Genomic DNA, 15,444 nt, shown 5'->3' with positions numbered 1-15,444 from the left:
ACATGTAGGTAACACTTGAATCATTTTGTTAAATCACAGCCACTTTGATTATGTTATGTTTCCGATGATATAAACATTGGAAGGCACAGTGGTAACATTGTAGCATTCTAACCTTGTACCTCTGAAAATCCCAGAATAGGGTCACAAACGCAACATTACGTTCAGACAAACTCTTTTTGCCATGTCTCAGTAATGCTGCTTGTAATATCTACACATGATGTGACTTTTAAGTCCTGTGTTCCCAAAAGACTGGAGAAACAACTTTCTACTTATTTATGAATGAAAAGCAACATCAGGGTCAGCATTTGATCCTGCACTACCCCTCCGGAAGCAGAGTTGGCACTACAGGTTACGGTAACAAACCAGGGAAAGGGACAGAAATAAGACCCCCCGCCCCCAAAAGAAAGAAAAAAGAAAAAAGAAAAAACAACAAAAAAAAAAGAAAAAAGAAAAAAAGAAAAAAAAATCCGTATTTACAGTAAAATCTTTCTTTTAAAAAAGTTAATCAGTACTATTTTTTTACAGGAGAAAAAAGTCTGAAACAAATGAACAAAAGCTTACCATAGTCACTAAATTTTTAATATATATTTATATATATATTTATATATATATTTGTCATAGGTCTATAAGATCCATCTGTTCCTCCTACCCTAAGGAATGGCTAATGTCATCACTTCGTTGTCATCAGGACGTTTGCTGGTTTTGTTACTAGGGCAGCCGAGCTTCCCTTATTCAATATCCAGTAATTATAAACACTAGCTGACTTGAATACCAACAAAAACGTTCATGTAGTTTTCTTCAGAAGTACACTTTTTCATTATTGCAAGTTTACAATTTTTTAAATTAAATATTTTTTTTCAGACTTACAAATTAATTATATTTTTTTTTTTCCAAAAGAAGTTTAGGCACAAATGCATTGCTCCACAGTGTGGAAAGATTGCCATTCAGTCTCTGGGCTGCGCCTCGGCTTGCACACGCCGCTTTGCACATTCTGAATGATATGTTAGAGGGTCGCCCCTCAAGTTGCACTTTTTTCTTTCTTTTTTTTTTTTGTGTGTTTTTCGGTTTTTTGATAATTGGGAATGCTGAAACCTCTTGCGTCTGCGATTCATAACTACTCAGACTTGTCTTATATTACAAAAAAAGGGGTTAAGGAGAAGTGTTTATGTGGGTTTAAGATAATACAGCTGTTAAGGAAGTGGTCTCTTGCATTAATGAAGCAATGTGGCAGCTTGGACCTGAGAAGGGAAAAAGAGAGGAGAATTAATTCATACGCTTAACACAGAAGTAAACGTTTTATTATTAAAACTTATTCCCCCCCCGAGGGAAAGAAAAGAGAATCTGTTCATCTGGGGGAAAGCGGACTTCCCTGAGTGACGCCTTGGCGAAGAGGGACTGACCGGGGAAAGGGTTCCCGAAATGGCTGAGAACACACTTGCCCTTTTACATCTGTCCCATGTGGTTCGACGCATCTCCCATTCCAGGGTGCGGGCCCGCCAAGGAGAGCGGGGGAGGCTCCGAGGACACCTTCTCCTCCTCCCTTCTTTTCAGACACGCGGCTTTCGGGTTCAGATTCCTTTCTGTGGAAGATGGAAGCAGAGCATTTGGTTAGCGCCGTGGCGTCTGGTAGAGGGCAGGATGGCACTCTTCTGTGCACCTGCTGACCCTCTCTCCGAGTCTCTCTCTACAGGACCGAGCGAAAGGAAGAGCTAGGAAGGGCACGCGGTGATCCGAGGGGTCAGTCCCTAGCACTAGTCCGACGACTGAGAAGGCCCGTGGCAGCATCCTGTCCTCGTCTTACTTGAAAGAGAATCCTGTGACTTCACCACGGAAGCAAGGGGAGCCGCCGCCCAGATTCAGACGTGATCTGCCCTTGACCCAGCTGCTCTCAAGGATGCTCAAGGCCAGCCAGCCCGTCTCCACCCACTGCGGCCGCTTCCACCGGGAGGCGGCGGGCCGGTACTGACCTCGGACTTGCTGCTCCAAGCTGAGGATGACGGCCACGGCTTGGTGCAGGATCAGGAGCTTGGTCTGGGGCTTGTCGCTCTTGAGGTGGAGCTGCACCATGCGGCCGAGCTCCTTGAAAGCCTCGTTGATGTCGCGGACGCGCAGGCGCTCGCGGGCGTTGTTCGCCATCCTCCGCTCCTTCTCGCGCTCCGCCTTCTGCTCGGGGGTCAGGTCCTCGTCGTCATTATTGCTGTGGGACAGAAGGGATGCGACATTTTCTAATGGTGTGGGGAAAAAGAAGGTGTCTACATTAGTGTTGTTTTCTTCCAGAGTTTCCAGGGAATGTGTCCATTTCCGGCTGCCGTGGGTAGCGGGATTTTACATCCACTTGAACTTGGGACTGCTAAAACGGTGCTGACAATCCACGCGCAAGACATTCGGTTTCTCCCAGACATTCAACCCAAACAGAACAGGAGAGGTGAAAGTTAGGGCCCCAAGCGCACTCCCGCTGATGCAGGGCCAAAGGGCAAACACAGCTCGGATCAATGAGGCTACACTGTGCAAAGCGGGTCACCGCCAACTTAGCCTTTTGTCAATGTTTCACCATTAACGAGCTTTGAAGGCGTGGCCAATCCACTTAACGTATCTGAGTCATTTTCTCCATGCAGTTAAAAGAAAAAAAAAAGGTTAAAAACGTCATGATCTCCTTGCCTTTTCATATCACGGATGTTTATCATCCTCAAAACAAGCTGGGAAAACCTGACTTAACGTCCACTACACAGAGCAAACAAAACAAAATACCAAGCACCTACTAGTTATAAATGACCATGATCTCATTGTGAGTCAAAAACGAAGTCCAAAAGCTAATCTCTGATCATGAGAACCAAAATATTACATGATTCATAGCAAAGGCATGGCTGGAGCCAGTAGAATCTGGAAAGGCAAGATTACTTCTGTCTGTTTCTGGGTGTCATGTTCACAGATTAGGAACTTTTGAATGGAGGGCAAACAGGATGATGGGCCATCTGGAAAGCATGTCGTATGAAGGTTTCATGATATCAGGGCTTCAAATATTTCATGGGTGATCGTATTAAAAAAAAGAGAGAGGCATGAGAGATGTATTGTCTCAGAAAGCAGAACAAAACAGAGACCTCTGAGTGGTAGAGACTGAGTTAACATGAGCAAGAAGCTTTTGGGGTATAAGAGATGTCATAAGAGATACACAAAATGAGGGAAACTTCACTGGAAAGTAACAGCTTCCTCATTATATCAAACGATGTGGAGGGGACCATTTGTAAGGATGTTAGTCTAGAAGTTCAAGCACGATCTAAAGGACCACGGAGGTTAAGCTCTCCTTGAAAATTCCATGAATCCGAAATGTGCCCAGAATAGAGATGTTAATCATGACATTTCAGATCGGGAAGACATGGGGTAAGTTATCTAGTCAATTCAATGCACACTTAATGAATGTTGGCTTAACATGTATGGATCTGAATCTTCTACTTTGGAGAATCTCTGGGTAGCTTCCAAATTGCACTAAAGACCAATTACAGCTGAGAAGCTCCAGTCAGTGAAAAATGGGAGTGGTATCCTTGGGTTGCAAGCACATGTTGCCAATACACATGATGTACGTAAGCCAAGAACACTTGTAAGGGTGGGGAAAAGGAAGACACCAAAGGAAGATGCTTTAAGACTTGGCTTGTCTCCCTGTAGGTTAAACTCCCTTCCAGATGGGACCATCCACCCCAGAGGAGTGCTGGTGGACACACAACTGCCCTGAACCAGTGGGAAAAGGTTCTTCCTATGCCATCTGGTCCTTCTCACTTCTTCTGCCGAACCCTCCTCCTCCTCCTCACCCGTGACTTCTGCTGACGGGGAGGCAGCCACGGCTACCGTGAATTCGCATCCACATCCCGCAACACAAATAGGACGTAAGACATGAAATGAGAACAGAGCCAAATCTCTGCTGGGCCCGTCCTGAAGCTAAAATCTGGGCAACATTTTTAAACATTGAACAGGTTGCCACAGCTTTCACAACATTGCCTTGGAAAGTGGGAACTTGTTTTCCAAAGGTATTCAGGCTAATAACTAATTAGAGTTGGTTATTCACTCATAAGTATGAAATAGATTGGCTATGCAAAGAAAACTGCCTAGTGTTGCCTTACATCACAGGCTTAGAGACATAAGCCAATGCCACAAGCGTAACCTTTTAAAAGAAGTGGGTTCTTAACAGCAAGTTAAAATGTTGTACTGAAATCTACATGCATGAGTCATATAGAAACTATATGCATAAGTCAGGGCCACTAGTTAAATTACTAAGAAATGAATGGACTGACAGAGGTGATGGGAGGGCTGTGAAAGCCACCACCCGTGTCGCCATGAGACAGGAAACTCTGCGGGGATGGTGGGAGGGGAGGGGTAGGGAGCTTTTAGGACTTTTGGATAAGAAAATCCATCCCAAGGGGCATGTTCTTAATTCCTAAAGGGCATTAGAGCTAAGCCTGAGAACAACAGCTTTTAGAAGGGGATGTGCAGTCACAGCACGATTGATTTAACTTATAAATAAAAACAACCCAAGGGAACTGAGGCAAAGAACCTGGGTGTGACGGTGTTCCCAAACCACCTGATCATCAGATTAGGATTCACATTCCAGGAAACAGATTCTAATTGAAAGATATCAGATTATTTAAGAAAACCAACCAGAAGCTATTTTCCTGCAGCTGTATTTTCTGTAGAAAGGAGTATCTGAGAGAAAAAAGTGAGCAACTTCGGTATCATCATCATCATCATCATCATCATCATCATTATTATTAAATACCAACACGTTTAAGATAGAGCTGGGAAATCAGTGCTTTCTCACGTTCGAGAGAAGAGAAAAGTCATAGCTGCATATACCTCAGCTGCATTTTCAACATGGCTAAGATCTCTTTTTAGAAATATTTTGGAAAGATCATTTCTGACCAAATTCGCAGAATAAGCATAGTTCTTTTTTTTTTTTTTTTTAAATCAACCATTTGCACTTGAATCAGTTACAAATTGTCTGCACTGCGTGCAGTGAGCACGAGGTCCAAATTCGTAAGTGCAAAGACATTTTAGGCTTCCCTAGAGGGCCGGTATCTTAAATGATACTTTAGCACCTCTAGAGCAAGCCTTGAAATTTCTTTTCAGCTGTAGATTTACCTGCCAGGAAAAAACTGAGTAGTTTCTTCCTGTTCTGTTCACTTCATCAAAGTCCAATAAAGGAATTAAATGAAGCGACAGTATCATATACTGTTACCTAGATCTTGACCTAGTAATCGATTTGATATCCTTCTTGTCGTCATCTAACTTCTTGTCCTCGGAAGACTTCGTGTCCTGAAGGTTCTCATCGCCCTCGTCGTCGGATTTGATCTCAGAGCTGCCGGAGGAGACGCTCTGGCCCTGCAAGCCTGGCGGCATGCCTGCCGGAAAAGGGAGAGAGAGAGAGAGAGACCAGGTGACGCTTCCACGGAAGACCCGAGGCACCAGCACATGCTCTGCGGATTGTGGAGTTGTGCCTATACCCTTCAGCTGCTGAACGGTGATCCTCCTGCCGTGGTTTCTTTTTTTTTTTTTTTTCATGCTATCTGGTGAAGTTTCAAAAATGCACCTGTGGAAGCAAGTTCTCTTTGCATTGGCTCCGAGGTTAAATTCTATTTTGCAATCTTTTGGAGTAGATGGTAATTTCACTGTCTACAAAACATCAACTTAATTGCAATGAAAATCATAATCATGAAAATCACACACCTCAATGTTCTGATTAAGAACCCAAGTAAATATCAGCTATTATATTGAGTTTCTTCCATATGCAATGATTTAATAGAAAAATGTCCTTAAAATATAATTCCCAGGGAGTACGCTAAATATGTACAGTCAAGGCTTCAATAGATACCCTAATGATATTCTGAAATTAGGCTTCTCTTATCCTCGAGGAGTAATCAGCATTTAAAAATGGTACATATGGAAAGCAGTTAGCTGCTCGCTGAAGAAATTTCTAGCTTTAACCACTGCTCAACTTTTAAGATCACAATGCATTTCAACTTTCAGGATCACAGTAGATTTTAATACGTGACCGTCGTATCCACTTATTTCTAAGGTAGAAGCATGTCTATTGGGTATTCTCCTCTATTCGTAGGCACTCAAAATTTGGTCTGTGGTCCAGAAGGAACCTTATCGCCAGAACTCTTCAGAGATGCAGAATGCCAGACCTCCTGAATCAAAATCTGCATTTTAACAAGATCCTCAGGTCATGCCTACATAGGCTAAGTTTAAGAAGTGGTGATCATCTCTTTCTCCACATACATAATTAATATTCAGATTTGTACAATGTTTAGCAGGTGAAAAAAAGCTTCTGCCTATCGCCATGGCAGTATTACCATCTTTATTCCAAACACGGAGGGAGGGTCATAAGAGAATGTTATTTAAGGGTCTGCAAGTCCCCGGGCCAGGCGGTAGCCCAGGGAGCAGGGGACCCAGGTCTGGCCCCTGCGACGTCACTCCCCGGGGTCATGGAAAGCTGCCTGGCATCCGTGGTTTGAGGCAGTCGTTGTGGGGCGAGAGGAAAAGAGTGAAAATCATTCCACCAAGTCCCAGTTTTGAGACGTACCTACATTTCCTTCGATCTTAAACGACAAAAACAATTTCCTTCCTTCCTATTCATTTGGAAATATCATGTTCAGGCTACAACTAACCACATTAGAGGACCTGAATGAGGAAAATGTGGAAATAGCTAAAATAAAATTTCCTCTCATCAGGCTGTCGTCTCATTCCCTGCTGAGAGAGGACCAGGATCTCAGAGGATGTTTGAGCAAAACAGTTCCTGAAGAAACACAATTAGCCGGCTCCGTTCTAACTACTTTCCCATTCGCTTACCATTTTTGTACCAAATTTGACTCTTGGTTTTTTGCCAGCGCTTCCTTAGGGACGAATGCCAAGGGCGCCTGGGATCAACACTGGAGTTGCTATTGTCTAAGCGAGGGCAGGGTGCCTTCGGGGGCGGACCTACCTCTGTAAGGGTCCTGGGGTGGGTTCAAATCAGGGGACGTTGCAGACTGGACAGGAAGCTGCGGAACTGGAACCTGGTTTGGCACAAGAGAATGGCTGCCTCTCAGGGCCACACCGTCTTCACGATGGGCCCCAACCTGTAAGGGTGAGAGGAACGGCAGAGTTTAGCGGGAACCAGAGGGAGGGCAGCAAGGACCTGCGGAAGGAAGACGGGCCTCGGAAGAACGAGACTCCCAAATGCCTTTCACTAGAGGGCGCTGAAGGACCACACTTGCACCTACAGTAGCCGGCAAAACACTTCACACTCCGTGAGATGCCGCGCGGTACATCCAGTGACAAATATGGCAGAGGAGCTCAGGCAGGTAAAACGTCAAATTGTCTCCCAGGGTGCTGCAGTGGAGCGCACTGATTCGTACCCATCTGTCTTCTATCATGTCCGCCAACAGATCTGACAATTATCTTAATGCCCATATGCTTAATTGTGGGCTTCTCAATTCCCCCATTGCTATCGGAAATCCTACAGGAATTTCAATTTGGCATTCGACTTTCATTTCAGGGGATAAGATTCTCAGGCCTGCCATTTTTTTTTTCCATAATGCCAGCTAAGCCTCTGACAGCGGAAGCTACAGCAGTATGGGACACAGCCCCTGCTCGGTACAAATATAATAAAATGTCACCTGGCTTTCCAAAACGGGCAGCCCATTCCAAATTAATGTTTACTGCATTTCATCAGCTGCTGAGTTCCAAATCCAAAGGGGGACCGTTTCTGCCAATGCCACCACACCGGAAAATGTACCAATAAAGGTTTTATTAAACACACCAGTAATGCCATCATTGCCATGCAAAGATGTTTGGACATTTTTCCATTTTTTTTTTTCCTCCCACTATTCTGATCCTAGAAAGACACCATACTCTAAACACTTTAGGTTTCCATGAATAAAATTACGGAATACAGCATGATGACTTGGTCTGGAAGAATTACTGCTGAGCTTTTTATTAACTACTACTACCCACTCTGGGGTCCAGAGATGTTGCACTAGTGACAGTGAGACAGCCATTGCGGACTTTATAGCTTAATGCCTTAAAGCAACACCATTAAGCATTTGCAAACCAAGAGGAACAGGACTAGCTGACATTTTCGTTTGCATTTCCGAGGAGTTATTCTCCGAGTCTATTGTTGGGTGAACACGGGTGCGGGACAGTGGGCCTGACACTAACAATATTTATCCATGAATTTCTACTGCTACGAATCAAAAAGTTTATTTTTTTTTCCAATCCCAAAACAAAAACCCTACAAAGCAGAATCTTCCTTCTTTTTGCTGCCAAATGTTTTAGAAGAGTGTTTCCAAAGAACGCAACAACAATAAGAATCTGAACCGACAACAATAAAATTCACAGAACCGAAGGAAGTACATTCTATCTAAAGGCAACCTAGTATAAAGTATCACCATTATATAATCCAAAACAGCACAGAAGGAAATAACTCGGGGGGGGGGGGAAGGGGAGGGATCGCGTAAATCATACTAATTGCTCAGGTTCAAAATATACCAAGAATATACAGGATTTAAAGATTCGTGAGCATCGGGGAGTATAAATGAATGCTGTGGCTAAGAGTCCAGGGCTGTCTGCCACCTGTGCGCCTGCGTCCCTTCCCAGAACATTCTGAATGGTGGCTATTTCGCTTCTATGTGGGAGCTGCAGATGTAAGGGGACCATGATTACCTCCTAAAGCAGCCCATTCCATTTTAATCACAAGTTGGCCTCCTTGTACACTCCACCCACTGATTCTAGTCTCAACTTCTGGAGTTCCATGGAACAAGTGTAAGCCCCCTTTGTCTAGGCAACGCCCCCACCAGGCCACTGCGGTCTCCCCTGGTAACTGACGCCGGATCACGCCGGTCAGGCCCACCGGATGCCCCCAACCATTTCTCACTCGCTCTTGGTCTGTTTTTATATTCGTTCCAAACAAAAGAGTGATTGCTATTTTCCATTCAGGTTTTGATTTGCCACTTTTGTATTTGTGCATTTAGAAGACTCATTCGATTGATGATCATCCTTTCAATCTAAGGTGTCAACTTGTAAGGATGAATTTGCAGGGCTTGAGCAAACGGTAGCTCTTTGAGCTTGTCAATCAATGGTAACGCAAATAATTCCCATAGTGCTGATGCGTATTTACTGGTATTCCCAATGGGTTTAATCTCTTAAATTTCCATAGAAGATGACTGTGAATTGGAATCACTGAAGGTAACCACAGGTTTGAGTCTAGCAAAGATGGAAATCCCTTTTATGTTAAAAATCATTCTCTTAAAACACCCAAGCTTTCCTTGTAAGCATCCATGATGTAATTTAAGGTTACTATTTTGCTTTTCACTTGAAATACATTCATAGATTAATCCTGCATTTCTTTCTTTCCTTCTAGATCACATTCAGATTAGTTTTTACAAGAGGAAAAAGAGCCCACAACCAATTATCTTTATGCTTTCTCTGCCTCAACTACTATGAAAGACTGAGTAGAAAGAATAAAATAATAAGAGCCAACAATATCTAGATTTTTAACTGTAATTGGCTTCTTTGTTAGCTGTGTAACCATGGACAAGGTATTCAAATCCCAAATGGGAAAATAACACCAAGTGATAGAGAATGAGTCCCATGTTTATTGCAAAGGGAGGTAATATGCAAAGCAACTATTATATAATAGGTACACAGTAATTATAGAAACTGTTACGTGAAACTATCTGAAAGTACCTGCATACGACATAAAAATAAGAGTCTATGGAGTTCAAACCCCTTCAGAACACAAGCTACCTTCATTCATGATCATCTTTGCACTCTCTGTCCCTATTTTGCTCACATGCATTTGATTCTAAATCCTCTTGCACAATGAGAGTAAAATCTTAAATGATATTGTAAGTATGTTTGACAATTATAAAATATGTTTGTTCCAACTATATTTGTTTGGATTTTAGCCATACATATTACACCTAACTTTATTTTCTATAGATCATCTTAGCTCATCTCAAATATACCTAATAATTTTCCATAAAGGAAATTAGGAATAAAGTTACTTTTTTTTTTTTTTTTTTTTGAGAAAGTGCATACATGCCTGTTCTATCTCTTGACCTTGAGATCATGACCTGAGCCAAGAGTCAGGCACTTAACTGACTGAGCAGGTGCCCCCTGCAGGTGTACCCAGGTGCCCCTGCTCTTGATGTTTTAAGGCCTCCCGTATAAACTATGTACTTTCCAGGGCAAATGAACGAATGATGATGGGTCCAGATCCATGTGGTACTGAGCCTGATTCCTCAGGATCAGTTCCATTGACTGGGACTGTGGGCTCGTATTCCAAAGAATTAACGTTGCTTTGTTTGTTTCCTTGGCCACAGGCAGCTTGTCCTAACCCTGTTTACTTCTCTTTCAGAAACAGCATTTCTGGTCACATAAGAGACAAAGAAAAAAGAAGAAAGACTGGGTGGCTAGCCCACTCCATCACCAGAATCCCTCTGAAATAGAAGGAGGAGCCATGTGATATACAAGGGTCAGGGCTCGTCCATCTTCCAAATAATAAATATGTAATAATATAATAAGAAGAAAGCAGATTCCTTCAACCTACAAATCAATTCTAGGGATAGCACCTATTTTTAGAAAATCTATACTTCATTAAAGCCCTATTTGGATAATGTTTTCATCTAGGTAAAAAATAAAGTTAAAAGCCAGCCTAAAAAAAGCAGTTAATTTTATCAATACTGTTTGTAATTTTTTTTGCAATCTTTAAGAATAGTCTTCTTAGTTATATACAATATGGTTTTAGATATGCTTATGCTGAATGTAAAAGACAAAACTCAAATCTCAAAATTATTCCATCAGTGTTCATTGATTGACCCAAGAGTACATTTGTTAAGCCAAGAGATACTTACTAATACAGTTTCGTGCTTGTCGCTCCGGGAGGTGAATAAATTGGATGACCTCGTGGAGCTTACAGTGATCCTCTGAGGCAGTTTTGGGCATTGATTAATTTAGTGTGGCGGTTTTAACAGTAAGTCTCTCAAAGGAAAGGACATTCATCATGATTTCTGTAATTTGGGTTTTGGACCCAGAGAGCTCTTTTGGACTTAAGGCCACTTCTTCTCTTTCATGGGTCATTCCAGCCTCTCTCGTACTTCTACTGGTACCTCTGTCTCTCTGGCTTTTGTCGCCTCCTGGCTACAGCCTGGACGCTCCCTTCATGCACCTCTCAGTACACTCTTTCAGGTTCCGTACTAACTGCTGCGAACTCCCTTAGTATTTCTGAGTCCAGAACCCCCAGATCATCTGATGGTGAGCTCCTCATTTTGAAGAACCCATGGGCCATCCCTTGAAGGGGCCACTTTAGGGCCAAGTGTCCCCATGAACTGGTTCAATGAGCTACAAAAGAAGAGGGGAGCTCATGTGGTCCAAGCATGGTTGCCCCTTCTGCCCAGATAGCCTGCCCCCCACATCATGGCTCTTGGGTGTAAATATCTAAGTCATCCTGCATCTCAGGTCAAGGTGTAGTCAAACCCTGACACAGCTATCTAAATTCTCCCGTGTTAATGTCACTGGGAATAACTAAGTATCTTTAGAAGTATATTACTTCTTTTGAATCAGAAAAGCACCATGTAATTTTAAATAACCTTACTTTCCAAGGGAAGAATTGATATATTAATTAGAAGCACTTTCCACTCGCAGAGTAGAGACTAAAAGGGCTTGTGAAACTTGGAACCCCGTTAGGCCAAATTCCCCATTTTATAGAGAAGAAAGCTAAGGTTGGAGATAGTCAAGTGACTTGGCAAACGTCTAGTAAGAAGAATAAAACAGGATCTGAGCTCAGAAAACTTATAACAGCATCAAACAATTTGATTTGGTGTGTGTGTGTGTGTGTGTGTGTGTGTGTGTGTTTATGGGAGCAGAGTTAAGGGACAAAGGGGGTTTACTTCCTGGAGCTTTTGTTTCCAAAAGTGTGCATACATGTACATAGATGTGTGTGTGTATAGATATGGATATGAAAACCATTTTCTTTTTCTCTATCACAGGGGAAAAACCACCACAGCTCATCACCGATGGCCAAGACCAAGATGTCTAACTAAATTATAAAATTTAATATTTGCCACAACTCCTCCAACATAAACAGATTTAAAAGACATGCAGCCTCCAATGAGGTGGCTGTTGGCAAGGCTGCTGTCATGTGGGGATCCGCATAGCGTCCTGGTAAATATCCTTATCCTGATCCTTGGGCTCACAACAAACACCACAAACAAAAAAGACATTCGGTGTTTCTGCTCTCTTTGTTTCCAGGGAGTATTGTGAAAGTAATTATTCTGTTGTATTTAAGAGGCCTATTTCATGGATGGGAAAATGTATTAAATTTCATTTGGCAGTTATTCAATCCTTGTTAATGTTATCTCCAGAGATAACTGCTTCAAAGCTGGCTTTCAGGCCGCCCTTCCTTCCTTTCTACCATAATCCTTCTAAGAGAGCGTAGGCTGCGAACTTCGGGAAACTTGTCATCAATTTCTGGACCAAGCAACATTGATACAAAACTCCACAGGCTACCAGGAACTTTTTGGTATAGCAAAAGAAAACTCTGTTATTAATGGTATCTGGTCAAATGTTTCCTTTTGACATAGGTGTTTTTAAGAAGAAACAAAATAAGGAAATGGGACAAAGAAAAAAAAAAAGCCCTGGTAACTTTTTACTCTTTTTACTTTTCTCTCTTCTCTTTCTCTTCCTCTACAAACACGGAAGAAAAGTCGATGGGCTTTAATTGTCCTTAGACACAGAAGGCAGTGTGGATGTCTGAACGGTCATCTCCCCACGAAATATCAATCACACATGACAGCTGGAGAACGCTAGATTTCAGTCTCAATGATCTCTCCAGATCTCCCTCATGTTAGAGGAAAGCAAACTTATTTTCCCAAATGTGCAAAACACCGTTTAGTCCAAAAGTGCATCTTTTAAAGAGGTAGGAAGCGGCCATGCAGACTTTAATGGCTCACAGATGGCTCACGGAAGTTCACGGAACGGCAGCAGCGGACGCATTCTGCGGGGAAACAGTCCTGGGGGCACTGAGATGCGGTGGAAACCGAGACCCGCCTCTAATAACCAACTCCTTTGTGCGAGAAAGCCCTAACATCTGGGACGCCCTTCAACCACAAATATCACTTCCATATTTCTCAGTTGAGAAACTCATCAGACGACTTTTTAAAAACTCCTGTCATTAAACATTTTTTTTTTTTTTTAAAGATTTTATTTATTTATCAGAGAGAGAGGGGGCAGAGAGCAAGCACAGGCAGACAGAATGGCAGGCAGAGGCAGAGGGAGAAGCAGGCTCCCTGCCGAGCAAGGAGCCCGATGTGGGACTCGATCCCAGGACGCTGGGATCATGACCCGAGCCGAAGGCAGCTGCTCAACCAACTGAGCCACCCAGGCGTCCCATGTCATTAAACATTTAAAGGACTTTTCACTAAAGTCAGAACCGATGCCATCCTTTGGTTTGGATTTTGATTCTTGGGAGATGTTTATGAGGGAAAGCCTCCCTCACTCCAGAGGACACCTGTTTCTTCCCCCAGAAATCTCACAGCTTCGTTTACGCTTTGCCTGAAATTTAAGGTAATTCCTCATTGGGCAATTCTAGGGAGGTTTCTTTAATTTTTATGCTCCAGATGATAAAATAATTTTCAAAAGGGCTTAAACATGATGTAAATGACCCTGACTTGGCAGGCCTGACCTGTCACGTGATCAGCTAGGCCGAAACTCCCAAGAATGTCCACCCAAATGGTTAAAATGAATGATTCTGTGATTTAATTCAAGAGATGCAAATGGGTGTTATCTGATTTCAGTTCATCTTTTTTTTTTCTCTTCACTTGTACGTTCCATCCATCAGACCTGTTTCATTTCTCTCCTTTGTATCTCCACCCTCTGCCCTCACGTCTCTACATGACTTTCCTACAGTGGAAACCATAAGTAGATGTGGTCCTCCGAGTGAGAACCTCAGCAGGTGGTTCGTGGAGTCCCTATCACCCCTTCCGGCCCCGGGTAGCAGGTTACTAAGTAGTTTGTAGGGAACTAAACTTACTCCATGCTTAATGAACCCAAGTCTCTCCAGCACAGAGATGATGGTGAAATTGTGCGCTGACTGGTAGGTAGCTTCTTTTGTTTGGCCTGAAGGAAAAGACGATTATACACCTGACGTGTGCTTGGGAGTTCTGATCCCACTGTACAGACACACCTGTGAGCTTGTGTACAACCACGGGACTAGATTCCATACAAGTTGCTCTGTAGGCAGCCAAGGAGGTCAACCCCTAGGGATTTAGCTGTACCTAACTGGCCTTTCTTTTTTAATGCCTTTCTTATCATCCAAGTAACACAGGCTTATTGTAAAATATTTGAAAGGAAGTGGAAGAGTTACAAGCCTAATGAAACATTCCCTTCCCATCACCTCCTAAATATTCCCCTTCTGAATGATTTACTCTTTGCCCATAACCCTTGCATGTCAGCTTTCCATCGTTCTGTGGATCAAGTCTAAGATCGATACCTTGTGCACCTGTGTCCTTCACCTGGACACCGGAGGACCCTTCCAGTTCCCTCCTGTTTCCAAGTTCCTGCATCTCCAGCTTCGGTTACCCACTCATGGTTCCCCATGTGCTGCATTCACTCCCGAATCGGCAAGGCTCTTGAGCCAAGCCCTCCCTGTTCTGCTTCCCAGAGCTGGTTTCCTCTGCACAACTCACCAACCACTTCTGTTTTGTTAGTCCCACAGAGACCCGTCTTCGCACTCTTTGTCGGCTGTTTGGGTCTCCAGCGCGCTCATCATGGCTGGACCCAGACAGGGCTCTCCCCTGACTGTTCATTGTGGGACACCCCCGCCCCCCCCGTGAATATTCACGCAAGGACAGTGCTTGATAGGGCAGGACATACACTTCAATGCTTCTGTTTTTCTGCCATGCATAAAGTCCATCCCTGTCTTGAGATGGAAGAGTCCCAAGGGCAGGGACTGGGTGTACAGGTTACTGTGTAGCACTGTAATATTATATATTATAACGTGCAATTGGGTGCTTTGTAAATAGTCAATGACGACACGCGTGGCACAAACCTGTGAGACTGTTTCTGAAATCAAAAACCTTTTGACATGGTCAACTATACGTTTTGCACATTTCTATCAAAAAATGAACATTGTCAACAAATGCCTCAAAGATGTGTGCTGTGTGCAAGGCACGATTTAGGTATGTGTAGGAGAAATGATAAACGATAGACACACCTATCATTTACAGGTTCCTACATCTTAATGGTAGAGCCATTTAAGACAAAAGAAAGTGAATGTCATGAGGTAGGACCAGGTTGGGTGGGGTGTCAAAGGATGGGCAAAAATGTTCCAAATTGAGAAACCAGGGACTTCTTCAAGGAGGTGGCGTTTCAGATAGGCTCTGAAGGACGGGGAGATTTTTGATACAAATTACTTAA

The 15,444-nt window shown here is 43.2% G+C and overlaps 1 protein-coding gene across 15 annotated transcripts in view; it reads right to left on the bottom strand.

Moving 5' to 3' along the window:
* Positions 1–1,001: 1,001 nt before the first annotated feature.
* TCF4 (transcription factor 4) overlaps positions 1,002–15,444 on the bottom strand; it is a 348,714-nt gene continuing 334,271 nt past the window's right edge. For 11 of the 15 annotated variants that reach the window (XM_032311422.1, XM_032311430.1, XM_032311426.1 and 8 more), the window contains 5 exons: positions 6,971–7,106; positions 5,225–5,387; positions 1,968–2,197; positions 1,440–1,580; positions 1,002–1,238 (listed from right to left, as the gene is read on the bottom strand). In XM_032311422.1, coding sequence (XP_032167313.1) covers positions 1,444–1,580; positions 1,968–2,197; positions 5,225–5,387; positions 6,971–7,106 — 666 coding nt within the window. In that variant the 3' untranslated portion in view covers positions 1,002–1,238; positions 1,440–1,443. The remainder of the gene's footprint in view (positions 1,239–1,439; positions 1,581–1,967; positions 2,198–5,224; positions 5,388–6,970; positions 7,107–15,444) is intronic. The other 4 variants (XM_032311436.1, XM_032311427.1, XM_032311428.1 and 1 more) reach the window with 1 other exon arrangement.

This window comes from Mustela erminea, chromosome 13 (genome assembly GCF_009829155.1).
Source record: "Mustela erminea isolate mMusErm1 chromosome 13, mMusErm1.Pri, whole genome shotgun sequence".
Lineage (NCBI taxonomy): Eukaryota > Metazoa > Chordata > Mammalia > Carnivora > Mustelidae > Mustela > Mustela erminea.
The sequence above is the reverse complement of the archived record's forward strand: the minus strand, read 5'-3'. Positions and strand labels throughout refer to the sequence as shown.